Here is a 23896-nt window from a genome sequence, read left to right as displayed (position 1 = left end):
ATGGTTCTCAATCAATTGGAGTGAATAGAGCTAAATAGCTACGTATATAATAATCATATACCAAACTGCTATGATGACCTAATTTCCCTTTGGGGATTAATAAAGTAATCTATCTATCTATCTATCTATCTATCTATCTATCTATCTATCTATCTATCTATCTATCTATCTATCTACTTCAAGACAAAAAGGCCCATGTTTTTCTTACAGGAAAGGGTGACTTTGCCCATATCATGGTAGTATGCTGCTAATATTTGCTGATTGGTCAATTAGGGATTTAAGACCTACTGCAGTCTACGACTGTGACCTCCCTCTATGGCCCTCGGAGTCTAATGAAGTGAATGAAGTCGAATGACAATATAAAGTAGGACCAGGAAGGTGATGATTGACATACAAGTTAGATGTTAGAGAATTTTCATAAAGACAACAAATCTTAACATAAATGATACCAAACCCACAGTAACAAAAACGCATTTTTGGGATGCTTTCTGAAGGTGCAATTAAATACATAAAACTCTTGACAGATAGTTTCCCTTTTATTATTTAGGTGACATCAAATTTTATCCAAGAGTACAAAATGATATCAAATGTTCAAAAATATTCTTACATGCTCTAAATGGCATGACATTATTTAAAATAGGCCTTAAAGTACCATTATGTATTTTAACAAAGCACTGGACAAAAAGAGGGGAATTTAGCTGTGAGAAACATAGTTGACAAGCAGATATTTTTAATGATAATAATTTGTGTAAAATGTAATAGTCAATGGCCAAAATGGCTGTTAAGGCTCTTTTTTCTGTATTATGCACAATATCAGTATTACAAAAATCATAAAGAGAGCCTGTAATCTATGTAGAATACAATGCTTTGATAACAAAACATAAAAAAACATTGGCTCAATCACTTGATTACAATGAACAGATACATTATCATTTAAAAATAGAATAAAAAAATAAAATAGGGTTTTGTTGGTAAATGTTTTCCTCAACAAACAGCATGTCCTGTAGTGGAAATATGTACAGCATAAATTCCCTATTCAAAGTATCCATTACAGTTGTGTAATTTAGTTTTAACATGTTTTATTACTTTTTTAGTTTGTAATGTGTACTATCGTTATGTTATCATTTCTTATGTTAGCTTTTAAGAAAGTAATAATGTAAATATCTGGTATTTCACATAGAAAAAAGAAAGAATACAGTAGTAAATTAAGCACCTTGCTCAGCTGTAGAGAAAGGTAAGCTAGAAATAATTGCACTTAGTTAATAATGAGCAAATTGTTGCATGTTCCATAACCATTAAAAGAGCCATAAAGCCAAACACGTAAATTAATTAACAATTTACTAAGCCCTGAGCCATTTAGCTAACATTCCTAAAGTCAGTCGTGCCACTCATATAGAACATATGGAATTTACAGTGATAACAGTGTCAAATTTAGTTTCCAGAATTTCTGAGCAATTTTGAATCTGTAACTGGCAAATGCACTGAACTCCAGAGATCATTTTATCTGGAATGTGTATGTGTGAATCCAAGTGAGAGCCCCCAGACATTCTGTACACTTTGTCTGCCTGTCCCCCAAGTATAAAGTCCACAGAAAGTCTGCAGAATCCGATCTGGGCGCACAGCAGGGAATCCCCTGCTGAAGTCACTGCGAGCAAGTGGGGGGTTTGATGATGATTCTGGATTATAGCTGTAACAACCAAGGCACTATCTTCAAGCATAGCCATTAGATCGGTACCGAGGCGTTGGGGCTAGGGCTGGCTCCGTTGCTTACAAGGGACAGACTTTTAGGATGGATTTGAAAAATGAAATACTCACTCAGGTAAAATTAGCAGGGGATATGGGAGTGATACATTTTCTGAATTTGATAAATAGAGGGACAAAGCTCCAGACTAATCTCCACACTGGGAAATAATACAAAGTGAATGAAAGTCATGAGCAGGACCTTTTATAATCCGTAAAAACACAAAATGGTTTGACAGACAACTTGGACCAGACACCTGTTAAATCTGTTTCTCGTACCCTTCTCTTGTGTCTTATGTGTTTTTCTTAGCCTTCCCAGATTAAAAACTATAGGTGAAGAGATTTAGCAAGGCTGCTGTGCCTATTTTAATCTGCTAGGCTATAACTGAACAATAACTATCCAGGTGATGCGTTTAGCAAATGGTCAATTCCCTGTTAAGCTGCTATGACTGTCATTCACCAGCTCATTCTTTTGATTGAGTTCTTAGCAAGTCTCAGTTTTTTGACCTCCCTGAGGACATGGTCAGCTTTCCTTAACTTCTCCATGGCCTCTGCCAGCAGATTCTCTGGCTTGCCCTCATTGTCACCTTTATCTTGGAACTGGGACATTCTGCTCAGGAGCTCATCCGTCTTTTCCATTTCCAGAGCCACTTCAGTCTCAAGTTTCATGACATCATCTGTTGGAGATGAGTTTCTTTGAGCCACAGCTCTGGTATGCTGTCTCACCTGAATACTGACGGAAGAGACTGACAGCAGATCTCCAATGGAAGCTGACTTGACCTTGGTGGAGGGTTTGAGAGGAATTGTGGGCTTTGAGTGTGGAAAGGGAAAGACATTTGATATAACTTGAGGTGTGGTTATATCCTGAATGTTGTCTGAATGTTGTCCAGATATCTCACTGCTATCCAGTTCAGCATGGCTCCCTCTCAATGCAGCTGTGGAAGCCACCAGTGTGTCTTCACTCCCAGAGCCTTCACTGTCATCGTCTGAGTGCTGACCGCTGTCTACAGATTTTTCCTCTGCCTTTTTTTTCTTCTCCCCAGGTAAGTGACAGAGCAGTGGACTCAAGTTAAAACTGTCAGTGGGATGTTCATTAGAAGAGACAATTGAGGGGATTTGATAATTGTGTGTGTGTTCTTCTGCTCGAAGAGAACTGTCAAAGGTATCTGGGTCTCTTTGCATTGAAGCAGTATGGTCCTCTCTCTCATTTGGTTGACTTATAGTTGGCTCCTCTTCCGTATGTTGTGTGTCAGACTGAGCAGGTTCCTCTGGCTTTTTCTTGGTGGTTACAAGAGGACAATCACTGCTTACATATTCCCTTGATGCGTCTTCAGAAACCTGTTTTGTGCTGGGACTAACATCACCTTTTATGTTCTCCAGGGCTTCTTTGAAAATTGAATGAACATCCTCATCTGATTCTATAGCTGTTTCTTCTGTCTCCTTCCTATTGTCATCATCCTTTTCCTTATTCTCATCTGCTTTGCCTTGGACCCCTTGGTCTGGAGCAGGGTGGGAGGGCTTCTTCTCTTTCGATGGGGGGGTAGGAGGGCAGGGTTTTAGTTTGGACTGTGAGGGCTCTGTGAGGCTGATAATAGGGCTGTTGGAGCTGGGTTTGTTGGGTGGGGTTGGTGGTACACCTGTTTTTTTCTTGGCATCAGGACTCTTTTCAGACATCTTCTCAGTGTTCTCTGTAACCTCTTCAATAGGTGTGATCAAGGACTTGGCTTTAGATGGAGGCATAGGCGGCTTCAGGACCTTAAAACATGAATTATATGTTATAGACCAAGTTATACAAACATAAAGACATACAAAAATATTCTGTACTGTAAGGTGAGTGGTAGAATATAGTATGACACAGACCCTTTTCTCTGAGGCATCATCCTTATCGGGTTCATCCTCGGGTACTGAACTGGGTTTAGCCTCTTTGGTAGGGGGCATTGGAGGTTTGATTGTGTTTTTCTGAGGTTTAATCTCCTCAGCACTTGACTGTTTGTCTTCAGCATTGGTGACATTCAAAGGCATTAGGACTTTGATGGCTTCTTTAGGGGTCTCAGTACCATCAATATTGACATAATGGGTCCCACTAGGCATTACAGCACCCTCAAGATCAAGATCCAAACGGAGGATACCATCAGACGACACAACAGCTACCTAGAGGGCAAAAAGATCATTCTGACAAGACATTTAAAAAAGCCAATATACCTTACATTCTCATTCTCTCAAATATAGGTCAAGGAAGGAAACATGGTGTGGGAGTGGGGGTTCACTAAGTTTCTCTTTTAAAAAGAAATACCAATTCCACAACACAGGAATAACAAAATCTCTCTCTCTTCTTTTTCCCTCTCTCTCTCTCTCACACACACATACACACACACACATATACACCATGACAGTTTGAGTTTGAGCCCTGTTCAGACGTAGTATTAACATCTGTTCTGAGAAATCTGAGCAAAAGTGGACAGTGCTACGTTCTTCTGTTAAGACTAGGCAATAAAATGTGTCCTGGTGATTGGATCTCATTTGAGAATAAACATGTACGTCATTTCTGTTTACAAAGACAAAATTATTTTTTCTGAGTATACAAATGTATCTGTTGTCAATGTGAGTGTGTGTTCTTAAGTATTTCAGCACAAGCAAGAGAGAAAAGAAGCTAGAGATAGATAGCAGGGACGGAGTCAGAAGGGGAAATATCAATGTGCTGCATAGGAAATCATTATGTAATTGTGAGTTTTGATATTGTGGCAGTGGCTGATAAAATCTAGGTATGGTAGAATAAAGAATACAAATATTTTTGATTAATTGTTAACTGTAGTGAGTGAAGGGACTTGAGTTGGGAGATCTTCATATGTGGCCAAGGCCGCGTTTGTGTTCACACTGCTAAAAAGATTTGGCCACATGCTTCCCAGACCACCTCTCAATGGTCTGAGTGTAAAGATCTTGAGAGAGGGGACATCTTGTTGTCACAACACACACAAACCTCTTTCATGTGTATCCTTGTTGGTGGCCGACGGTTGCGGTTCCCTTTAGGCCTTGTTCGAGTAACATGCTCTAAATTACTGCTTTCATCAACCTTCACCTGCAAAAACATTACACTCATTCATTAAGATGATAAAAGTTAAGTGTGTATAGAAAGTAGGGATGCCACTGAAATGAAAAGACAGTTATGCCTCTGTATGAATTACACAGAAACCGACCTCATCAAAGACTTTGTTCCTTGCTCGATTGATGCCCTCAGTAAAGGCTCTGATCCAAGCTTCCTTCTCTTCTACTGTTTGAGCCTGGAACTTAACATCATTGACCTGTCAGACACATAACAGACTGTAGTCATTTAAAAAATACAGATGATGATCAAAAAGTAAAATTCACAGTAGATATTTAGGAGTAGTTACCACACCTTACATTTTCCAAACCTTGTATGTTTTTCTTTTACATTTTTTAAATTAGTTTCGAATTTGGAAGTACACTCTAATGCATACATTTTAAACCAGTGCTCCCATTATTAGTGGGTAAAAGTATAGGATAGTACAAGAGCTATGGAAGGATATCAGGTAAGGGCGATCAAAATCCAATCCTTGTCGAGGCCCAAAAATGAAGTGAATAATAAGATAAATAGATCCACGCACTAATGCAGCTCCAGAGGAGGATATAAGAGGACATTTAGGCTAAAAACATTGCGTAAATGATGTTGTTGCGAGTCAAATTTGAATGTCGTAGCTTACAGACACCCCAGGAGCGGTATGGAGGCATTTTGGGGGGTTTGCTGTAGTTTTTTACGTTTGAAGAATTGTTCACCATTTACTACAATTGTATTTGATTTGGCTCCTCCTTCTCCGGAGCAGGCGCCACATGCTCCAATGGATTTCCCTGAGCCCATGCAGCTAGGTAGAGCCCGCCATTCAGTTGCAGAATGGCTGCACCGCTTACAGGATAACTGCTGCATGTACTGTGGACAAAGCAGCCATTTTGTTTCCTCCTGCCTGTAAAAGCTATGGCTCACCAGTAATCCAGAGGGCGCTGGAGAGCCAGACTTTGAACTCTAATATGCCCTCTAGGCCTCTGCTCCATGCACAGCTATTCTGCATCAGACAAGGTTTTGAAGATCTCTGTGTTCATCGATTCTGGTGCAGATACCAACTTAATAGATGCACGGCTTGCCGATCATTTGGACCTCCATCGCTTTCCTCTGGAGAGACCCATCAATGCCACTGCCCTGGATGGTCAACTCCTGTGCACAGTTACCCACCAGACGGCTCCGCCTGGGCATATCAGGTAACCACTTCGAGACTGTATTGACTCAATGATGTCACCATCAAGAACATGTACCCCCTCCCACTCATTGCCTCTTCTTTTGAACTGTTGCAGGGAGCCACCATCTTCACAAAGTTTGACCTCAGGAATGCTTATCATCTGGTTCGTATTAGGCAGGGTGATGATTGGAAAACTGCTGATGAGGCTTTTGGTGAGTTGAAACATAGATTTACCTCTGCTCCCATTCTAACCTTTCCAGAGCCGATTCGGCAGTTTGTGGACACCTCTAACTCAGGGGTTAGTCGTTTTCTGGGGAATTGAAGAAGAAGCGATATTCGCACACTGAATATCCTTCTCCCAGTGCCTGTCCTGATAACCGCTTGTATGTCCTGCCACCCTGCGATCTCAGGTTCTTGGGGTCACTCATCACGCCTTGCCTGTCACCCTGGGGTGAAACACACCTTAGCCCTGCTGTGCCAGTGTTTCTGGTGGCTCTCCATGGAAAAAGACACAGAGGAGTTCATTGCTGCCTGTCGCAACTGCGCCCAGCAGAAGAAGCCCTGATAGCCCCCGTTCTTCTTCAACCCTTACCTTTTCCTCATCATCCTGGGTCACACATCTCTCTGGATTTCGTCACCAGACTTCCCCCCTCTGATGGTAACATAGTCATCCTCACTATTGTAGACCGCTTTTCTAAGACTGCCTAATTTGTCCCCTTACCCAAACTACCGTCTGCCAAAGAAACTGCTGAGATTATGCTTAATCATGTATTTCATCTGCATGGCCTCCCCTGGGACATTGTCTCTGACAGGGGGCCCCAACTTTCTGTCACTTCTGGTCTGAGTTCTGCAGGCTCCTGGGAGCATCCATCAGTCTGTCCTCTGGGTTTCACCCACAGTCCAATGGTCAATCAGAATGGATGAACCAGGAGATGGAGACTGCGCTACACTGTCTCTTGTCCCGCAACCCCTCCTCCTGGTCCAAACAACTCATCTGTGTCGAATATGCCCATAACACACTCCCCAGCTCAGCCACAGGCCTCTCTCCGTTCCAGTTCTCTCTTCCCTGAGCAGGAGCAGGAAGCCATGTTCCCATCTGTCCAGGCCCTTATCCGTCAGTGATGACGCACCTGGATGCAGGCACGCTCCACACTCCTATATTTCTCTGACCGTTACCAGCGCAACGCCAACCGGCACCATCGCCCTGCATCCGAATACACTCCGGGACAGGGCATATCGCTCTCCACTCGGGACCTTCCTCTCCTGGTGGAAAACAAGAAGCTGGCCCCCAGGTTTGTGGGAGTATTCCCCATCTCCAGGATCATTAACCCTGCAGCGGTCCGCCTTTGCCTTCCCCGGTCTATGAGGGTCCATCCCACATTCCACGTTTCCCCCCCGACTTGTGGAAGAGGCTTTCAGTACCTGATTGACTGGGAGGACCAGAAGAACGCTCCTGGGTTCCCGCACGCCGCATCCTAGACCCACCCCTCATCAGGGATTTTCACCGAAACCATCCTGACCAGCTCTGTGGGACATCACAGGCCATCCCTTAAGGCCTTGTTTCTAATCATCTCTCTCTGTCATTTCTGATCCAGCCACCCTCACAAGCCGCTAATAGCCTCATTCCCGTCACCTCAGCATTAAACTCTCAAGACTATTTTTGGCCTCCACCTCCATGTTAGTCGTTCTGTTTGTTGATTGCTCCTGATGTTCGTGATGTTTTTCTTCTTAATTCTTATCTCCCGATTGACTGCCCCGAACGCAGACTCATGTCACCTTCTTCCAAAATGTAACAGACTAGTTTAGCGTCCTAACATTTCAGGCATATTGTTTGAAAACACATATTTCAGGTGGTATCCCCTAAATGCATATTACAGTGGCTCCTTAATGTGCTCGACAACAAAAAGAAAGAGAATTGGGTTTTCATTGCTTATAACAATCACAACTTGCTTGATTGGACTTAAGACTCATTAAAGGGATAGTTCACTCATTATCTACTCACCACTATATTAATGGAGGGCTGGATAAAAGTGTTTGAGTCCATAAAACACTTAACACATGTGATGTTTTTTCTTTTTTTATTCGTTGTTTTATTCAATCTGAAGATAAGTCACTAATTGTATTGGATGTGGCTGCTACACTGTTAAACCCTGAAACTCCAAAAGTGTTTTGTGGACTCAAACACTTCACCCACTACCCCATCAGAATAAGGGTGAGTAGATAATAAGTTAATTTTAATTTCTTCAACCCATTGGCAGATTTGTTTTGCTTGATACAGGAGAATTTGATAGAATTACTTTGTAGTGTCATCTTAAAATGTCAAACCTGAAACATCACACTATATGAGTGAAATGAAGGATGCTGGAATAATTTGAAAAATGTAGAAGACCATCAATATAAATACATTTAACATCATTAACAATCTTCATCCCATGTCAAGATGCTTAATGTAGGGAACTATTTCTCCATTTTCCCACTGCAGGACAATCACATTAATAATCTGCCTGACCACCAGTTGCATCTAAATTATCCCTCAATCCTTAAAAAAAACTTCTTTTTTTTGTCATTTATTTTTCAATGCTGCTCTTGCTGAGAGTGTGGCAACACACACAGAGGGAATGTGACTTCATTCTCTGATCGATTACTCCACTAATCTGAGTTGTTTGCTGCTATTTTAATGTTTTAAATTTCATATATAAAGCCATCTTGGAGGTGCAGTTACCTATGATTCTTGAAAAGAACTCCATATATTGTCATATAAGACCTTGTTCACATGACTTTCAATTTTATTTATTGAGTGACAGTCACTTTACCTTTAACCATCTGTGGCCAAGCAGCCACTGGTTGTAGAAATAACTGCTGTTGCTGTGGTTCTTTAAGAAAGTCATTCTGTATTTTTGGCATCATTCAGTGATGCAGAGCCAGAGCTTAACAGGGTTACCAGAGAGAAACCAAGAGGCTGCCAAGTAGCTCTTCACATCCTTGTGACAACCGCTCAAATTATTCACACTGAATGACCCCAAAAGGACACATCAGATTCAGGAACTGTCCTGAAATGTTAAATTAAGGTATCTCAACTTATAATGAATGGGAGAGGGACATAAACACTGCATGTAAGAGAAAGTGAACACTCTTTTCCAACACACATTCTCCACAAAGCTTATAGGTATTTAGTGATTGAGCCTTTTCCACAAACATTGTGGTGGCAATAAATGACACCAACCAAAGAAACTATAAAGATATGGAGACAGGTGTAATCATGTTAAAAGATAAACTAACACCAAATCAATGCATGTAATGTAACAAATGTACACTGGCATCTTGCGAGTTGTGCCTATTCTCATCTTTTGTGAAACATTTATTTTTGAAAGGACAGGAGCCATCATTTATCTAAACATTTGTCTGTTTCTGTTTCCATAATAGGGTTTGGAACCCAAACTTGGTTCCAAATTAATCAATATTGAATGGTAGCATTTATGTTCAAAGAAATACAACATGGGTGAAATCATACTTTTAAACTTCATTTTTCAGCTCCTTCAGAGTTTTTTATGTAGGGATTGTGTCTTTGCTTCTTAAAAGTACAATGTTTTTGCTATCTAAACATTTCACCCATTTTTTTACCATATTGGAATCAAAGTTTGGAATCGATAAGCAGAATCTAAATCAGAACAGGAATCCATAAAATTTGAACAACACCCAAACAATGTTTGATCTTTTTAATGTGTTGGAGCTATTATATTTAAAGGTCCAGTGTTTAAGATTTTGGTGAAAGGGAACTATTGGCAATAATCCTCATGATGTTTTCACTAGTTTGTTTCTTCTAAATTGTATGAATTGTAGTTTTCTTTACCCCAGATAAGGCCCTTTATATTTAAATACTTTATATTTACATTGAGGGGGTCCTCTGTATGGAGGCTGCCATGTTTTTTACATTAGTCCAGACTGGACAAACTAAACACCTTTTAATATGACAATTAAAGGCTACCACAGTTCTTTTTTTATTTTTGGAAGGAGAGGATGAGGGGAGGGGTTTTCAGCTGCAAAATGCAATTTCAACACTAGATATCACAAAATTCTACACACTGTACCTTTAAATATGGCCTTATTCTATCTGATAATATGATAACTGATAACTCTCATTTAGTTATGTTCTACTCTAAAGCACCTCTCATCTCACCTTATTTCCAGACTTGTTTGATCGAATCAGTATCAGTCTGTGCTTCTTCTTAAAGGGGTTCTTTAATTCTTGACATCTGTCATAGTTTTCCAGGTCAATTCTCTCTAAGCACTTCTGCAGGTCCTGCAACACAAAGTTTGAAATGATAGTAAAATAGTTACATGGAATATGCTGCAGAATAGTGAGACTGAAAGACATACAAGTGTACCTCATTTTCATACACTACAATCTCTGTCTTTTCCACATGAATAAAGCGGTCCTTATAGCTTGCCAACAGTCTACCAGGAGCCTTCTTCACCCAGCCGGCAAGACCCTGGAGCTTTGGCTCTTTCACACCCTACAATGACATACAATGGCAAATCACACATAAAACATACAGTAGTGACCAGCAGTGGACATTGTTTTATTGTCATTGTAACTGATTAGTATTGCACAGTATATTAGAAGAAGGATATTGATTTGATGATAACATATTAAAATGTTTACCCAAGTATGATTTTATGTTGGATCCAAATTCTTCAACAGATAATAAGTTTCTTACTGATTACGGTACACAACAAAACTGAACCAGTGAAATATCACTGTATGCCTAAAATTATTCAAAATAGCACCAGACTGTATATGTATATGTATTATTTTTAAGTTGATGTTAAGGGTACTTGATAAAAACAAATAGGTATGATACATGAAAAACTTGGGTCTCAAAGTGCAACCTCAATATACCAAAATTCCGTTTACTTTTGAACATGCAACAACTTTTACCACAATATAAACTGATTACATGAACCCTGTTAAACAAGAATATTTGACAATCAATTTCAGCCTTTTTGTAGTTTTGTCAAATGCACATGGTGATGAACAGCCTGAACGAGTCACAAACAAGATTATGAGAGTTCATAAAGATGGACAGGGTACAGAAATATCAGACAACTACTAAACATAAGCTAAAACATGGTGTAAAGCAGTGGTTAGAAGGTATTAATAATAATAACGAAAATAATGTTAATAATAATGTCATTTGTATATCACCAATATAACATACAGTATATTCAATACAAGAAACAAAGTGCTTTACAACAAACAATATAAAATTCATAAACAATCAGAGTACAGAAATAATAATCATTAAGATACAAATAATAAAAGTCATATACGATCAAAGCTTTTTTACAGAGATGTGTCTTAAGAAGTGAGATGAAACAGGTAACCAATTCTGCTAGTCTAATCTCTTCTGGCAGATTGTTCCGTAGGCCCTCACAGCAAAGGCTCTATCTCCTTTTTTTAGCTGAGATTTTAGAATGGTTAGCAACGCTTTACCAGAGGATCACAGACTGCATGTAGGGAGATACAAGGTCTGAATTACAGGGAGGGTCCAGCCCACATCTGGTTTTAAAAGTCATTTGAAGAATTTTAAAATCAATCCTAAAACAAACAGGCAGCCAGTGCAAGGATGCTGAAACAGGGGCGATATGGTTAATTTTTTGGGATTGTGTCAAAAGCAGAGTGGTAGCATTCTTGAATACCTGTAGAGGATGGATTGATTTCTGAGTAAGACCACTATAAAGGAAGTTACAGTCGTCGAGGCGAGAGGAAATGAGGGCATGAATGTTTTTTTCCAGGTCTGTGTGAGAGATAAAAGATCCAACTTTCTTGAATAATAATAACAAGATTGCACAACCTTCTTAATGTGGTTGCCAAGCTCAAGTTTTGGTCATAGACCCACCTAGATTTTTAGTTGAGGACTTAAAGGTCCAGTGTGTAAGATTTAGGTGAAAGGGATCTATTGGCAGAAATTGAATGCAGAAGTACCCTCATGATGTTTTCAGTATTTCGTTTCATCTAAATTGTATGAATTGTAGTTTTATTTACCCTAGAAAATGTCCTTCATATTTAAATACTTTATATTTACATTGAGGGGGTCCTTGTTACGGCCCCAGCCCATGCCTGTGTCCTGTCTGTGTATGGTGTGTATGCTGTGTGGGTGTGTCTTGCAGGTTGCTGATTGTTGGCCGGCTGGAAGTTCCTGTGCATGGCTCCCTGATTGGCTTGCTGATATAAACCCCCTGCCATGGGCTGTCTCGGTCTCTCACTCATCCCTGAGATCTCCATCCTGCTGCACTTACTTTTGTTATGTTCTGCACCTGACAACATGCACCACACATACTACATAGCACGCAAACACCCTCACACACTACTGATGCTCACTTTCACACTCCATCGCTCAGTTCCGTTTATGTTAAATCAATAAAGCAAATTGTAATTCGCTACATCACGCTGCCTTGTCTATGTGTTGTTGCAGCCTCAGAGCCAGGCGTAACAGGCTCTACGGAGGCTGCCATATTTTTTACAGTAGTCCAGACTGTACAAACTAAACACCTTTTGAGTTTTTAGGACAAGTGAAGTCTACCACAGGTTATTTTTCATTTAACGGATAAATGGGAGATCTAACGCAAGCAAGTGATGGAGGGTGAGGTGAGAGGTGTTCAGCTGCAACATGCAATTTCAACACTCGATATCACTAAATTCTACACACTGCACCTTTAAATGGTGCTAGTTCACCAAAGTTTGCCATGATATCATCCATGCTAGAGGTAAGACCAAAGACAATTACATCAGATTTTGACAGGTTTAGAGGGAGAGAGTTGTTTGTCATCCAGTGCTTTATTTCAGCAAGACACTTGAGAGGTGCCAAGGGGAGCATATATATAAGCTCATGATCTCTTCCTGTTTTTAAGTTTTAAAGGTCATTTGAAACTGGTCAGAGCAGTTTTGATTCCACATGTTAGGCAGCCAAGTGCTTTCTATTTCTCTATAATAATGTAAGAACTTGGCCTAACTATGTAAAGTGCCTTGAGGTAACGTATGTTCTAATGTAGTGCTTTGCAAATAAATTACATTGAATATTTAATAAATGTGTGTCATATCCCCAAGGCAGATTTGACAGTAATTAACAGCTCAACATATGATGAACTATTTCTTATATTTTAAGCACTGGTTGCTAAGACCTTTAGTCCAGGACTAAAAATAAATGTAAAAGTGAGACCACTTTTAAACTCACATTGAGGCTATGCAGCAAATGAGAAAAAAAAGACCTTGCTTAAACTGTGGTGTCAGTGCAAAAATAGTTAGTTAGTTAGAGAAGTTGGCCTGGGACCTTTTACTGACAGCAGCTCTCACTTCTTATGAGACATTTTCATTTCTGCCTCTGACACATCTCTTCTCACTAGCATCCATTACATCTATTTGTGCTCTGCTCTGCACATTAGCTGCCTACATGATATGTATCTCCATCACTATTAGTGTTCACTACTTTTTTTTTTTTAGACAAAGCACAGTTTGTGCTGTCAGTACCCTGCTTGGCAAAAAAACTGGGAGATCAGAGACATTTCATTACAATGGCAAAATATGACAACAGGAGTGGGACGGTATTGGACTGTCTGCCCTGGTAAAAATGTGAATATCACCAACTGGTTATACAGAAAAAACACATGTAGCTCTCTGACAAATCATTTCTGCTGGTCCTTGTCAGTGTGGTCATAACACTCCCATCACCAACCTATGAGCAAAAGCAAAGCTTATATTTAAATTAGTGTGAGCATAAGCTCATACTCATAAGCTAATGTAGCACTACATGTGAAAAGAAAAGTAAATTAAATGAAACTGTGTATACAATGCCATGCTTAAAACATTATTAGAAGAGATGGTGTGTATAAATAAATAAACAGGGTCTCAATTGTAATCCACTGTACCTGTGGATCTACACAGCCAAAACTAAAGCTGCCAACCTCCGTCATGAAGACTTGTCTCATCATACCACACATATTTAGCTGATATGTGAAGTAAAAACTGTGTCAACCTACACTAGAAACTCCTTTATAAATAACAAACTACTTTATGATAGAGTGATAGTGTCACCAAATTATCTACCGAGAGACAAAGCAGCATCACTGTGGAGTCCAAAGAAACATCCTCAGGTACAGAATGACCTTGGCATGCATGTGACATGGGTGATGTTAAAGCCCTAGTTGAGTGATTTTTGTTAATTTGGGTGTCTATATTTTGGTGTGAGTATGTGCTCTTTTCAGGAGAGGATCTGTGCATTGAGATTGATAGGTCTCCTCCTGATTGGATGGATGTGGATGATTCGCATGAGGCTTAATGAAAGACTTTGGTAAAGAGCAGTGATGACCACACACTTGAACAGAGCGGCAGTGAGTTTCCACCATTGAAGGCTCAGCTGACTGCTATAGCTCAGCACTATGATATCATGTCGTAAGTTAAGAGGATCCAATTTTAAACTCACACAGGAAGTTTGCTCTGTACTGAAGCATAAACCTAACCCAACCTTTAACCAAACTTTTGTCACCAATGCACATGCAATCTAAAAATGTTTTGGATTAAAATATTTAGCAAAGACAAACTGAAACAGTTATAAAATTACAAAGTGCTGAACCTAATGTATCTCATGCAATCTGGGTGTGAAGAGGACAAGAAACAGCACAGAGACACACCTCTGCAGACATGTGTTTCTGATTAAGTTTTAGGTCATTGAGCATCTGGCATTCATTGATTTTCACGCTGACCTACCCAGCTTGAATTCACCACAAGCCTCACTGAAGCACACACTTCATCCACACTCACTCCTTACTACTTGAGCAGAGAGAAGACAGTGGAGGACCACTATATTGTTTTGCTGAAAACGTGTAGAACACTAACGTCGGGTGATATTCACCCACATGATTCTTGTCATGTGATTTTCATTGTGTTGCTGCTGTCTGAGTTGCATGGGTCCTTGGGTAGCTTCATGCTGCTCACTGATGTCATTAATGGTATGTTTGTTTCTCTCCTCCCATCTATGGTTTTTTCAAGAGGCATGCGTTCGGGTGATTTTCACCCGACGTTAGTGATAGAGAGTAACATATTTTATGGGTGGAATTTACCCGATGTTAGTGTTTGTGTGTTTAAATCAGACGCTCTTTGCACTTTTCAAGGGAAACAACATTCAGGCCGTCCACATTCTCTGCCCCATTTCATCCACAGCTGACATCCTGTCACAGGCTTGGTTACTCTGGCATGCTAACGAGTCAGTAACATGTAGCAACCACAGGGTGGTCAAAGTCTTGGCCATTATTTCACCAAGGAGCTGACAAAGCAATATCACCAGACAAACAGGAATGTGACCACTGATAATTGCTTCACCTCTGTGCCACTGGCGATTGACCTGCTGGAGAACTTTGGCATGACCCATGTGGGGACGGTGAAAGCAAAAAGAGAGATCCCACATGTGATGAAAGATAAAGAAAATCGCACGCCAGGCTCCAGTGCAACTAACTTTGGTGTCCTTCCTCCCTGACACAGCTTCAAAAAAGAAGCTTGTCCTACTCTTGTCATCCATGCACACACAACCAAGTATTGGACCCACTCACAAGCCTGAAGTGATTGAATTTTACAACCAAACGAAGGGAGGTGTTGATACTTTCGACCAGATGTGTGCTCACTACGGCAATGGCACTCATCAAGCCAAGGCTCCCCTCTTTAAGTCTGTCACGTCAGCTCAGAATCCTCATCTGCAGCCCGTGCAACATCCCTACAACTGGCACTCCTGCTGGCGAGGTTGGACCAATGGCAGCAGAAGAAAGCGGAGTGTTAGTGAGGTGTGCTGACTGCCCCACAGGCTCGGACAGGAAGACACGACACAGGTGTCATGTCTGCCATCAACCAGTGTGTCCTCGCCATTACTACCCTGCCTGTACCGACTGCATGTAAGGCATAAGGTAAGTTAGAGTTGTCCCAGAATTTGCATGTAATCCTTAATTAGTATAATGGCTATGAATAAATATCACTTAATGGAAATTCATATAGTCAAAAAATGTTGGTAATTTTTCCCCTCTCAAAAAATGCTATTTTTTGTCTATCTCTCCCACAGTTGTCAGTGATGAAAGAAGACTACGCCTTCACCAGACAAGGCTCACATGTCCCAGGAATGGGTGGACCGAAATACAAGTTCCCAGCTCAATTATTTTTTTGTTTGGAAATTTCTCGTTAAGGATTATCTGATTTTTCAATAATTTAGCTGCCTTTTTATAGCGTCCCCCATGGTACCTTTTTTTTAATTTTATGTGATATTGTATATTGGGAAATTAAAGAAGAGTACTACAATTTGGCATACAGTGTTGTACACATTATATTGGGTAAAATATACCCGACGTTAGTGATGGTGTTACTTATTTTAACGTTAGTGTTCTAGGGTTAAACCCAGGATGAAAAAGAAATAAAGTTGTAATCATGAATTTCTAACCTAACAAATTGTCACATTCAAAAATGTGAGAATATATCGTTGCCAGTGACAGACAAATGTGCTGCAGAACATGATAAAGGTGTTCCACACCATGCAATCTGACATATACAGGCTTATTCATTGGACGCCATGCATCAAGATTCCTGAGGAAGTGAATCATTATACACCACTTGAGCCTTCTGAATCAAGCCCCATGCTTTATATTGAAACCACCCTGCATGCATGGTGTATCTATAAACCTGAGACAGAATGTCCTCTGTTCTACATATCACACTACACATCACAAGCGGAACTGAACGCTCTGATGCTAACAATAGGGTAAAGAAACTGACATGAATTAAGTGCTTAAGCACATTCATTCATTTATTTATTTTAATACATGTTAATGATTATTTCACTTTGTACTCCAATATTCTCACTCTCTCTCTTTTTCACTCTCATTTCAGATATCTTTGGCCCCGGAACCTCAGGACAACAACTTTTACCATTATTACTATTATTAATAACAATATTTCAGTAATTAATTATTATATGAATTGTTACTTTTATCAATAATAATTAATAGTCTTTACACTGTTATTGTTTACATTTTAACTAGTCAGATCTGATACCTAATGGTGCACAAGTTCCTGGTCCCAGCTGTGCATATTTGGTACATTCATTTTCTGACAAGAGCTGGTTCACCTGTTGCTTGAAGTTGACTACACCATCATTTATAAAAAATGTAAAAAAAATATCTGTGAGCAATAGCTGAAGACAAAGTTATTAAATGGATTAACAGATAGACTATTACACTGGATAGAGGGGGAAGCTTTACTACCTCTACTACCTGGTAGATAATGTTTTGAATTTTGGCCTTGTGTGTTTAGCTATTACATGGCCTTGGTTGCAACGTCATTATACCGAATAGTATTTATCCCACATACCAAATTACTGAATTTCATGCTAATATCTGAAAACTGACCTTGCTTTTCTCCAGGAGACCCACCTATGCACCCTGAATGTTCGGAGACTCAAAAGAGGATAAGTTAGGCATGTGTTCCACCCAAATTTTAATTGTAAAGCAAGAGGGGTGGCAATTTTAATTCATAAAACATTGCTAAAAGGACCCACTTCTCTGCAGCAGTTGGAAACCAATCTCACTAAAAAATTTTACTTTAGTCTTATGCAACTACCACACTTCTTAAAGTGTGGTCCCCAACCTGATATCAACCGACCCAAAAGGCTTTATGCACCTGAGGCATTCTTTTTTTAACACAAGGCGTTTGCTTGACACATCTATTCACTAAGCTCAGAATCCCCCAAATTTGGCCTTTCATTGGACGCAGAAAAGGCATTTGATAAGGTAGAGTGGACATTCCTCTTTTTTCTTCTTGGAAAAAAGAGATTTAGTTTGTATTTTAGCTTCAGTCATTATTAATGATCTACACTCACCCTTCTTTCCTCAAAAAACCTGGCACAATGCTGTCTTCTACCCCCCCTTTTTTTGCTATTGCAATTGAACCTTTAGTTATCTGGCTTCTTGATGTGGAAGGGTTTGAGGGTCTTGAGAGGCAGGATTACCCATAAAGTATACCTATACATGTCTCTACTAGGGCAGTTTGGCCAAGAACACCTCACACACTTTTTCCCATTAAAAAAGTGAACAGTGGCTTTAAATACCTGGGCATAATCATTACTTAATAATTTCCTCATGTGTAAAAGGCACATTTTCTCCCATTATTAGAATCCTGAAAAGTTGGTCTCCTCCTTTCACCAGCCGACAAGATTTATCTCATAAACATAGTTGTCCTCCCTAAATGTTAATACCTCTTTCAAAACAGCCAAGAATTCATTACTAAAATTGACCAGACTATTTCTTCCTTTCTATGGGGAGACAAACCACTATGCAATACAACAGTGTATCTCCAATGGCTCAAGTCAGTGGTTGGTATAGCCCTTCTGAATATCCTAACTTTTATTAGGCATGAAATATTCAGAAGCTCCTATACGGGTCCAAATCAGAGAACACCCCTTTTGGGCCAAAATGGAGATGTCTTCCTCTCAGCAGTGTCCTTACTCCTTTGTATGTTCAGGCTTACCTGTTGTTTATGTCATTAGCTCTATGCCCACTGTTACAGACAATGTAAACATTTGGACACAATTCAGGAGACACTTCATTCTTGAAAGAAAATCTGTTCAGTCCCAAATATGCCATAATCAACTGTTAAAACTGTCATGCTTTGACCCCACCTACCATCTATTCTGCTACTTCCAGACTAGACATGTCACACTAAATCAGTTTCCAGAATTCTCAAACCAGCCCACTTAATCTGAAATTTACTCAATTCTCTGTCTGAACCTCATCTCAGCTACAACAAAATAGACTCTATAAAACTGTTAATAGTCTCAAAGCAGCCTGGGAGCAGAATTGTCAAGAACACTATATCCTTCAATTTTACTAGCTAACATTGTGGTAATTTTGGTTATAGTTATCAATTTCATTATTAATCAGATTATATATATATAATCAGATTATATATCTGATACATTTTTAATCAGTCATTTCATGAGAGTGTATATTGACATGCAGAGCGTGAATGCATGGCACATGGAATACCATTTATTGCTGTTCAAGCATTCTTTTGCAATACGTATATCGCACATGTTGATGTTGACAGTACATTTTAGATATATCGGGCAGCCCTAGTCTGGACTGAAATGCACTTTACACAAATATCACTTTGAAAGGAACAATGCAACTAACAAATTAATGTGAATATGAATGTCAATATAATCGTCTTTTAACATTGGTTTACTTAATCAAATATTAGACATTGCTGTCTTTTTGTCTTTTGTCACATTTTGTATTTTTGTGTCTGAAAAAACTATGAAAAATTACAGTAAATAAAATCTTGAGTCTTGATTTTGCATATTCTTGGTGAGACTTAAAATAACTGAACCACTGATCACACACAAGTCAGACAATTGCTTTCCACTGCCTCAAGACAGCAATGCATCAAGATTGCAGCTGACCACGCCTAATTTTAAGACCAACACACTTATGTTCGCTCGTATGCGAGCAAATATTTTTGTTATTTAAACAATGTGGGACACTTGTGTTGTAGTTGGCGTGTCTTTGTATCAGGTGTAAGAGAGAACCCCAAGGATGAGTGAGACAGAGATGGTGACATGCCCTAGTATTAAGAATGAGAAAGAGTGGAAATATGAAAAGATATTAAAGATGGAGGCAAACAAATGTGTTTCTGCACGTTTTCTATTTCATCCCAAATAAAGCCCTTGTGCAGTAAGAAGAAATGTTACAAGTCTTCCAGAGACATTTTTCCTCATCTTTCCATTTGTTAAAACTTTTTGTTCTTGCAACACATACATGCATTCACTATTGAGAACCTGTTTTTTTTTTTGTCATAAAAGGAATGTTCCCAGAAATTCTGAGCAGTGCCCCAGTAAGAGGGTTCACTCACACACACATTCATTGTGTGGCAGAGGCCTGGATAGTAGCATGAGTATGAGAGAAGGTTAATTGTTTTCTGCCTGACACATAATGTGGTTGTCTGTCTCATTTTTAATAAATGGGACAGGCAGACACGTCACACTATGCACTCTAGCTTAGTGGGATTACAGGATGACTCATACAACTGGGACAAATGATCGCCACCACTTGTTTAGGGTGAAAGAGAAAGAATGTGCATCAGAATTGGAAGAGGAAAAGTTGGACAAATTAGAACATAAGAAAGATGAACAGCTGTTAGGAGAATATCAGCCTAGCAATATGGCTTTAGAAATTAGAGTACAATATCCACACAAAGTGAGAAGTTTCAAATTCAGAATTCTACTCATCTTTTACTCAGGAAATGCAAACTACATACTGCAGTTATTGTAAACACACTTCAAGATGTTTTTTGTTGGGGTTTTTTTTGTGAAGCACATCATAGTCCAAAGTAATGAGTAAACTTTTTTCTACAAGCCCATGTGCCTGCTTACATGCCACCTGTTTGTCTGTGGTAACTCAAGTGATATTACACATAATTCTTAGTCTCTGCCCAACTTGCAGAATAAATACAATTTAAACAGCAGTCATTTACTGTACATGCGGATTGCTCAAATTAAATATTTTTTTTGTATTTCATCAACAAAACATACAACACACTATTGTTGGCAGTGTTTGCACACTTCTGTATTTCATCCTTTTCTGGCAGTGCCATAGTTTCTCAGTCACTCTGGGAATCCCCAGCCAAACTGGATATCACTTCTCATAAAATGGCCATACATGCTGGTTACAGTTTGTTACAACCCAGTAAATCAAATGACTGAATCTGTTTTATTCAAACACTGCCACATGGTTCATATTGTCATTGTCCCTGTTCAAAGTCCCTGTGATAATGTAATAACAGAATAACACCAAGTGGACATTTTTAAAGGTTTTCATTGTGTGTATGATTTGAATTTATCACATCAAAATTAAAGGAAAGTTTAAGCAGAGTCCCTTAGTGTTCATTTGATATAAATACTGACAGATGATGTTGAATGAAACACAAACACAACCTGCAGTCAACTCAAATCAAATCAACTGAAATTCCAATTCCGATACAATGTCATCCACAGCACACAAAAACAGGTTTTGATAAATGAGAAGAGATAATGTGACAGTCATTACATTCCAGCAGCCATGCCAGTGACCTGATTCTAAGGAATTGCTGACATTTGACAATTGTCTAAAAATGATGGTGCTTGTCAGAATTAGGGGGAAGTCATGTAACAGTTGAAATATGGGCTGTTGCCGGGTTTATAAATCTATTGAGTCTGGAATGACTCGACTAGATGAACTTTAAAAAAGAAAAATAAATGAACAGATTCTGCATAGAGAGTCAGGGCGGCCCGATAATTAATGTTTTTGACCAATGTTAGCTGGAAGGGAGTGGTGTAAAGTGTTGCCTGCATACTGTAGGTAACAAAGTAGGTCTTACTTCCTTTTTCTCATAAGTTGACTTCCTTGAAATGTCAAACTTAAATCGAAATGTGCAGTCAACAGGTAGTTACGTTCCATCAGTGCACGTTCTGTCAGTACATAGTCTTTTTATAAAGATGTTGGCATCAAATGCCATGTGTTTCTGTAAACAGATGTACAAATCATGCAAATCTCATGGCAATAGCCTGTAATGTGTAAATACGTATGTATGAACTCGTTCCCCTAAGCGGATATGAACTGCTAGTGTAGTTTCCTCTTGTGTCATTGTCTTCTGCGGCAGCTTCTCTTTAGTGCTCTTGCTCACATTAATCGCTCCGCAACATATGGAACGTAAAACTGAAATACCATTCAAATAAGTGCTCCACTGCGATTTTAATCATGCCGAATTTTTTACAAAGGACTCGTCTGAGTCTAACATGCATACAATATTTCTGTTTTTACAGTTGGGTTCACATCCACGCGTTGCGCTACAATAAACTGGCACATTTTAAAAGGAGTTTGGAGCTTTCGCTATTCCTCGTGGCCAGTGTTTCTCATGAAACTCGACCAACAAGTTGATGCGACGGATTGACAGGTGGGCAGGTGCAATGTTTGCCACAAAGTGTTGACTTCAGACGATTGCAGCAGACAGCCTGGTACCGCTATAAAACTCAAACTAACGACAAAACATCCCTATGTACGAGCCTTACTCTGTCTAGTTGGAAAATATTTTACTTTATAAAACCATTCCGTGAATGTCTAGCTGAGTGTTCCCTCTCAATAAAACATGCCGTAACTACGAGCTGACATCACCAACATAATGCAAACCGCCGAACATTGCCAAGCAGCGCAGTAACACAGTGTGGTGAAGCCACTACTCACATCTTCCATGATAGAGGGCCAAAATCCGTTACGTGATTAAGACTGGCCTGAATTCCGTCGACGTCGCTTTACCCTCGGTAGAAAGTGGTCGCTTCTCCAGACAGCTGACACATTTCCAACAGCACACGTAAATGACCGAAATGAGGAACTGTGAGGGCCTCATGAAATAAAGCGTCGTCTCCTTTTCCTCTTTTGCCTCAGAGAAAAAAAAAGCTGAAGAAAAAAGTTTGGTTTCCGGTTGATGTGCCTTTACACTCTTCAATCGAAAAGTCAGTCGAGGAGGAGCAACACAGAGACACACACACACACACACACACACACACACACACACACACACACACAGACACACACACACTCACTCACACACACGACCGTATGAGACTTTGCTGCTGTGTCGATCACAGCTCAGCTGCAGCATCCTCTCAGCTTCACTTTTCATTGGACACTCGATGCAGGGCGTGTTTCTGGAGCTTCATGGTGTACCGTCACCATGCTTCTGACTTTTGTTAGCCTTTTTGGGGGCTTTCACTGACTGATGAACATTTGAATGCTGACTGCCGAGCTCTCTCTTGTTCCCTTTGCACAATACTTGCTGAAACAGTCGGTGTGCCAGTTTAAGTATAGTGGTCAAAATGTATATGATAGATCAACTCCACCTATGTCTAGAATAAACAGGACGGGAAGCATGACTTTCCTGATAAACGTATTTGTTTGTCACATATGTTAAAAAATACTGAAACAGTACCAATTGTGAATTAAACTGCACAGCAATGTGGAAAATATGGGCTATTGATAACCAACTTGATATAAATAGCAAATATAACAAAGGGGGAAAATGGAAAGGCTCAGGATTCAATTAACAAAATCAAAATTCCATGCGGAAAACAATTACTTGTTGTACCTCTGCCAGGGGAGAAGGTAGAGGATCGACATAGGCCAGCCGGTGCCAAAGAGTAGATAAGACTAGGTTGTTTGTAATAAGTGTTTGGCCTCTGTAGGACATCTTTGGTAACAGCCAATTCCATTTTAACAAACAACCTTTTACCTTTCCCAAGACATTGTCCAATTTTTTTTTCATGTGTGTCTCATCTCCCAGGAAGACTCCAAGGAATTCGAGTCCTCCCCTTTTCCAGACCAGGCCTCCAGGCAGCCTGAGCCAATCCCCCAGCTTCTCTCCAACCACCAGAGCCTTGCTCTTCCTCCAGTTCACCTTTGCAGAAGACATAAAACCAAAGTTATTTACAGTGTCAGTTAAAATATCAATCTTTTGTGTGTTTACAAGCACGATGAGATCATCTGCATAAACTGATAATTTGAAAGACACAATGCACTGGGGGAAACACACACACCTTTTAAAACCATTGTTAGCTTATGGAGCAGAGGCTCAATGGCCAGAGAGTACAACATATCAGAGAGAGAGCAACCCTGCCTCAAACCTCTCTGGATGTTAAACGGAGCACCCACCATTTATTTTCAGAACACTCATATATAGTATAGAAAACCGGGATTATGGCTATAAAGCCTGGGCTGAACCTAAAAGCAGCCAGAGTCTGCCATGAATACTGGTGTTCAACCCGATCAAAAACCTTTTCCTGGTCTATGGA

At 39.8% G+C, this 23896-nt stretch overlaps 1 protein-coding gene across 2 annotated transcripts; it reads right to left on the bottom strand.

Annotated features, from left to right (window-relative positions):
* Window positions 1-517: 517 nt before the first annotated feature.
* Window positions 518-22743, bottom strand: plekho2 (pleckstrin homology domain containing, family O member 2). 2 transcript variants are annotated; one of them, XM_069522734.1, is made up of 7 exons: window positions 22293-22743; window positions 10373-10501; window positions 10165-10287; window positions 4935-5039; window positions 4718-4816; window positions 3601-3891; window positions 518-3495 (listed from the first exon to the last, which is right to left on the bottom strand). In XM_069522734.1, the coding sequence occupies exons 1-7, from the start codon at window positions 22299-22301 to the stop codon at window positions 2197-2199; spliced, it is 2055 nt and encodes a 684-aa protein (XP_069378835.1). In that variant the 5' UTR covers window positions 22302-22743; the 3' UTR covers window positions 518-2196. The 2 variants fall into 2 exon arrangements, with proteins under 2 accessions (XP_069378835.1, XP_069378865.1); XM_069522764.1 differs by lacking the exon at window positions 10373-10501 and having other exon boundaries at window positions 22293-22675.
* Window positions 22744-23896: the final 1153 nt, after the last annotated feature.

The sequence above is a fragment of the Paralichthys olivaceus genome, chromosome 1 (assembly GCF_024713975.1).
Source record: "Paralichthys olivaceus isolate ysfri-2021 chromosome 1, ASM2471397v2, whole genome shotgun sequence".
In the NCBI taxonomy this organism is placed as follows: domain Eukaryota; kingdom Metazoa; phylum Chordata; class Actinopteri; order Pleuronectiformes; family Paralichthyidae; genus Paralichthys; species Paralichthys olivaceus.
The sequence above is the reverse complement of the archived record's forward strand: the minus strand, read 5'-3'. Positions and strand labels throughout refer to the sequence as shown.

Excerpts from the sequence above, each read along its gene's own strand:
- plekho2 (XM_069522734.1), bottom strand. Across the intron at positions 5,040-10,164 it reads CAAACAAGTCTGGAAATAAG|GTCAATGATGTTAAGTTCCA; the intron begins GTGAGATGAGAG and ends TGTGTCTGACAG. Across the intron at positions 3,892-4,717 it reads CAAGGATACACATGAAAGAG|GTAGCTGTTGTGTCGTCTGA; the intron begins GTTTGTGTGTGT and ends TTTGCCCTCTAG.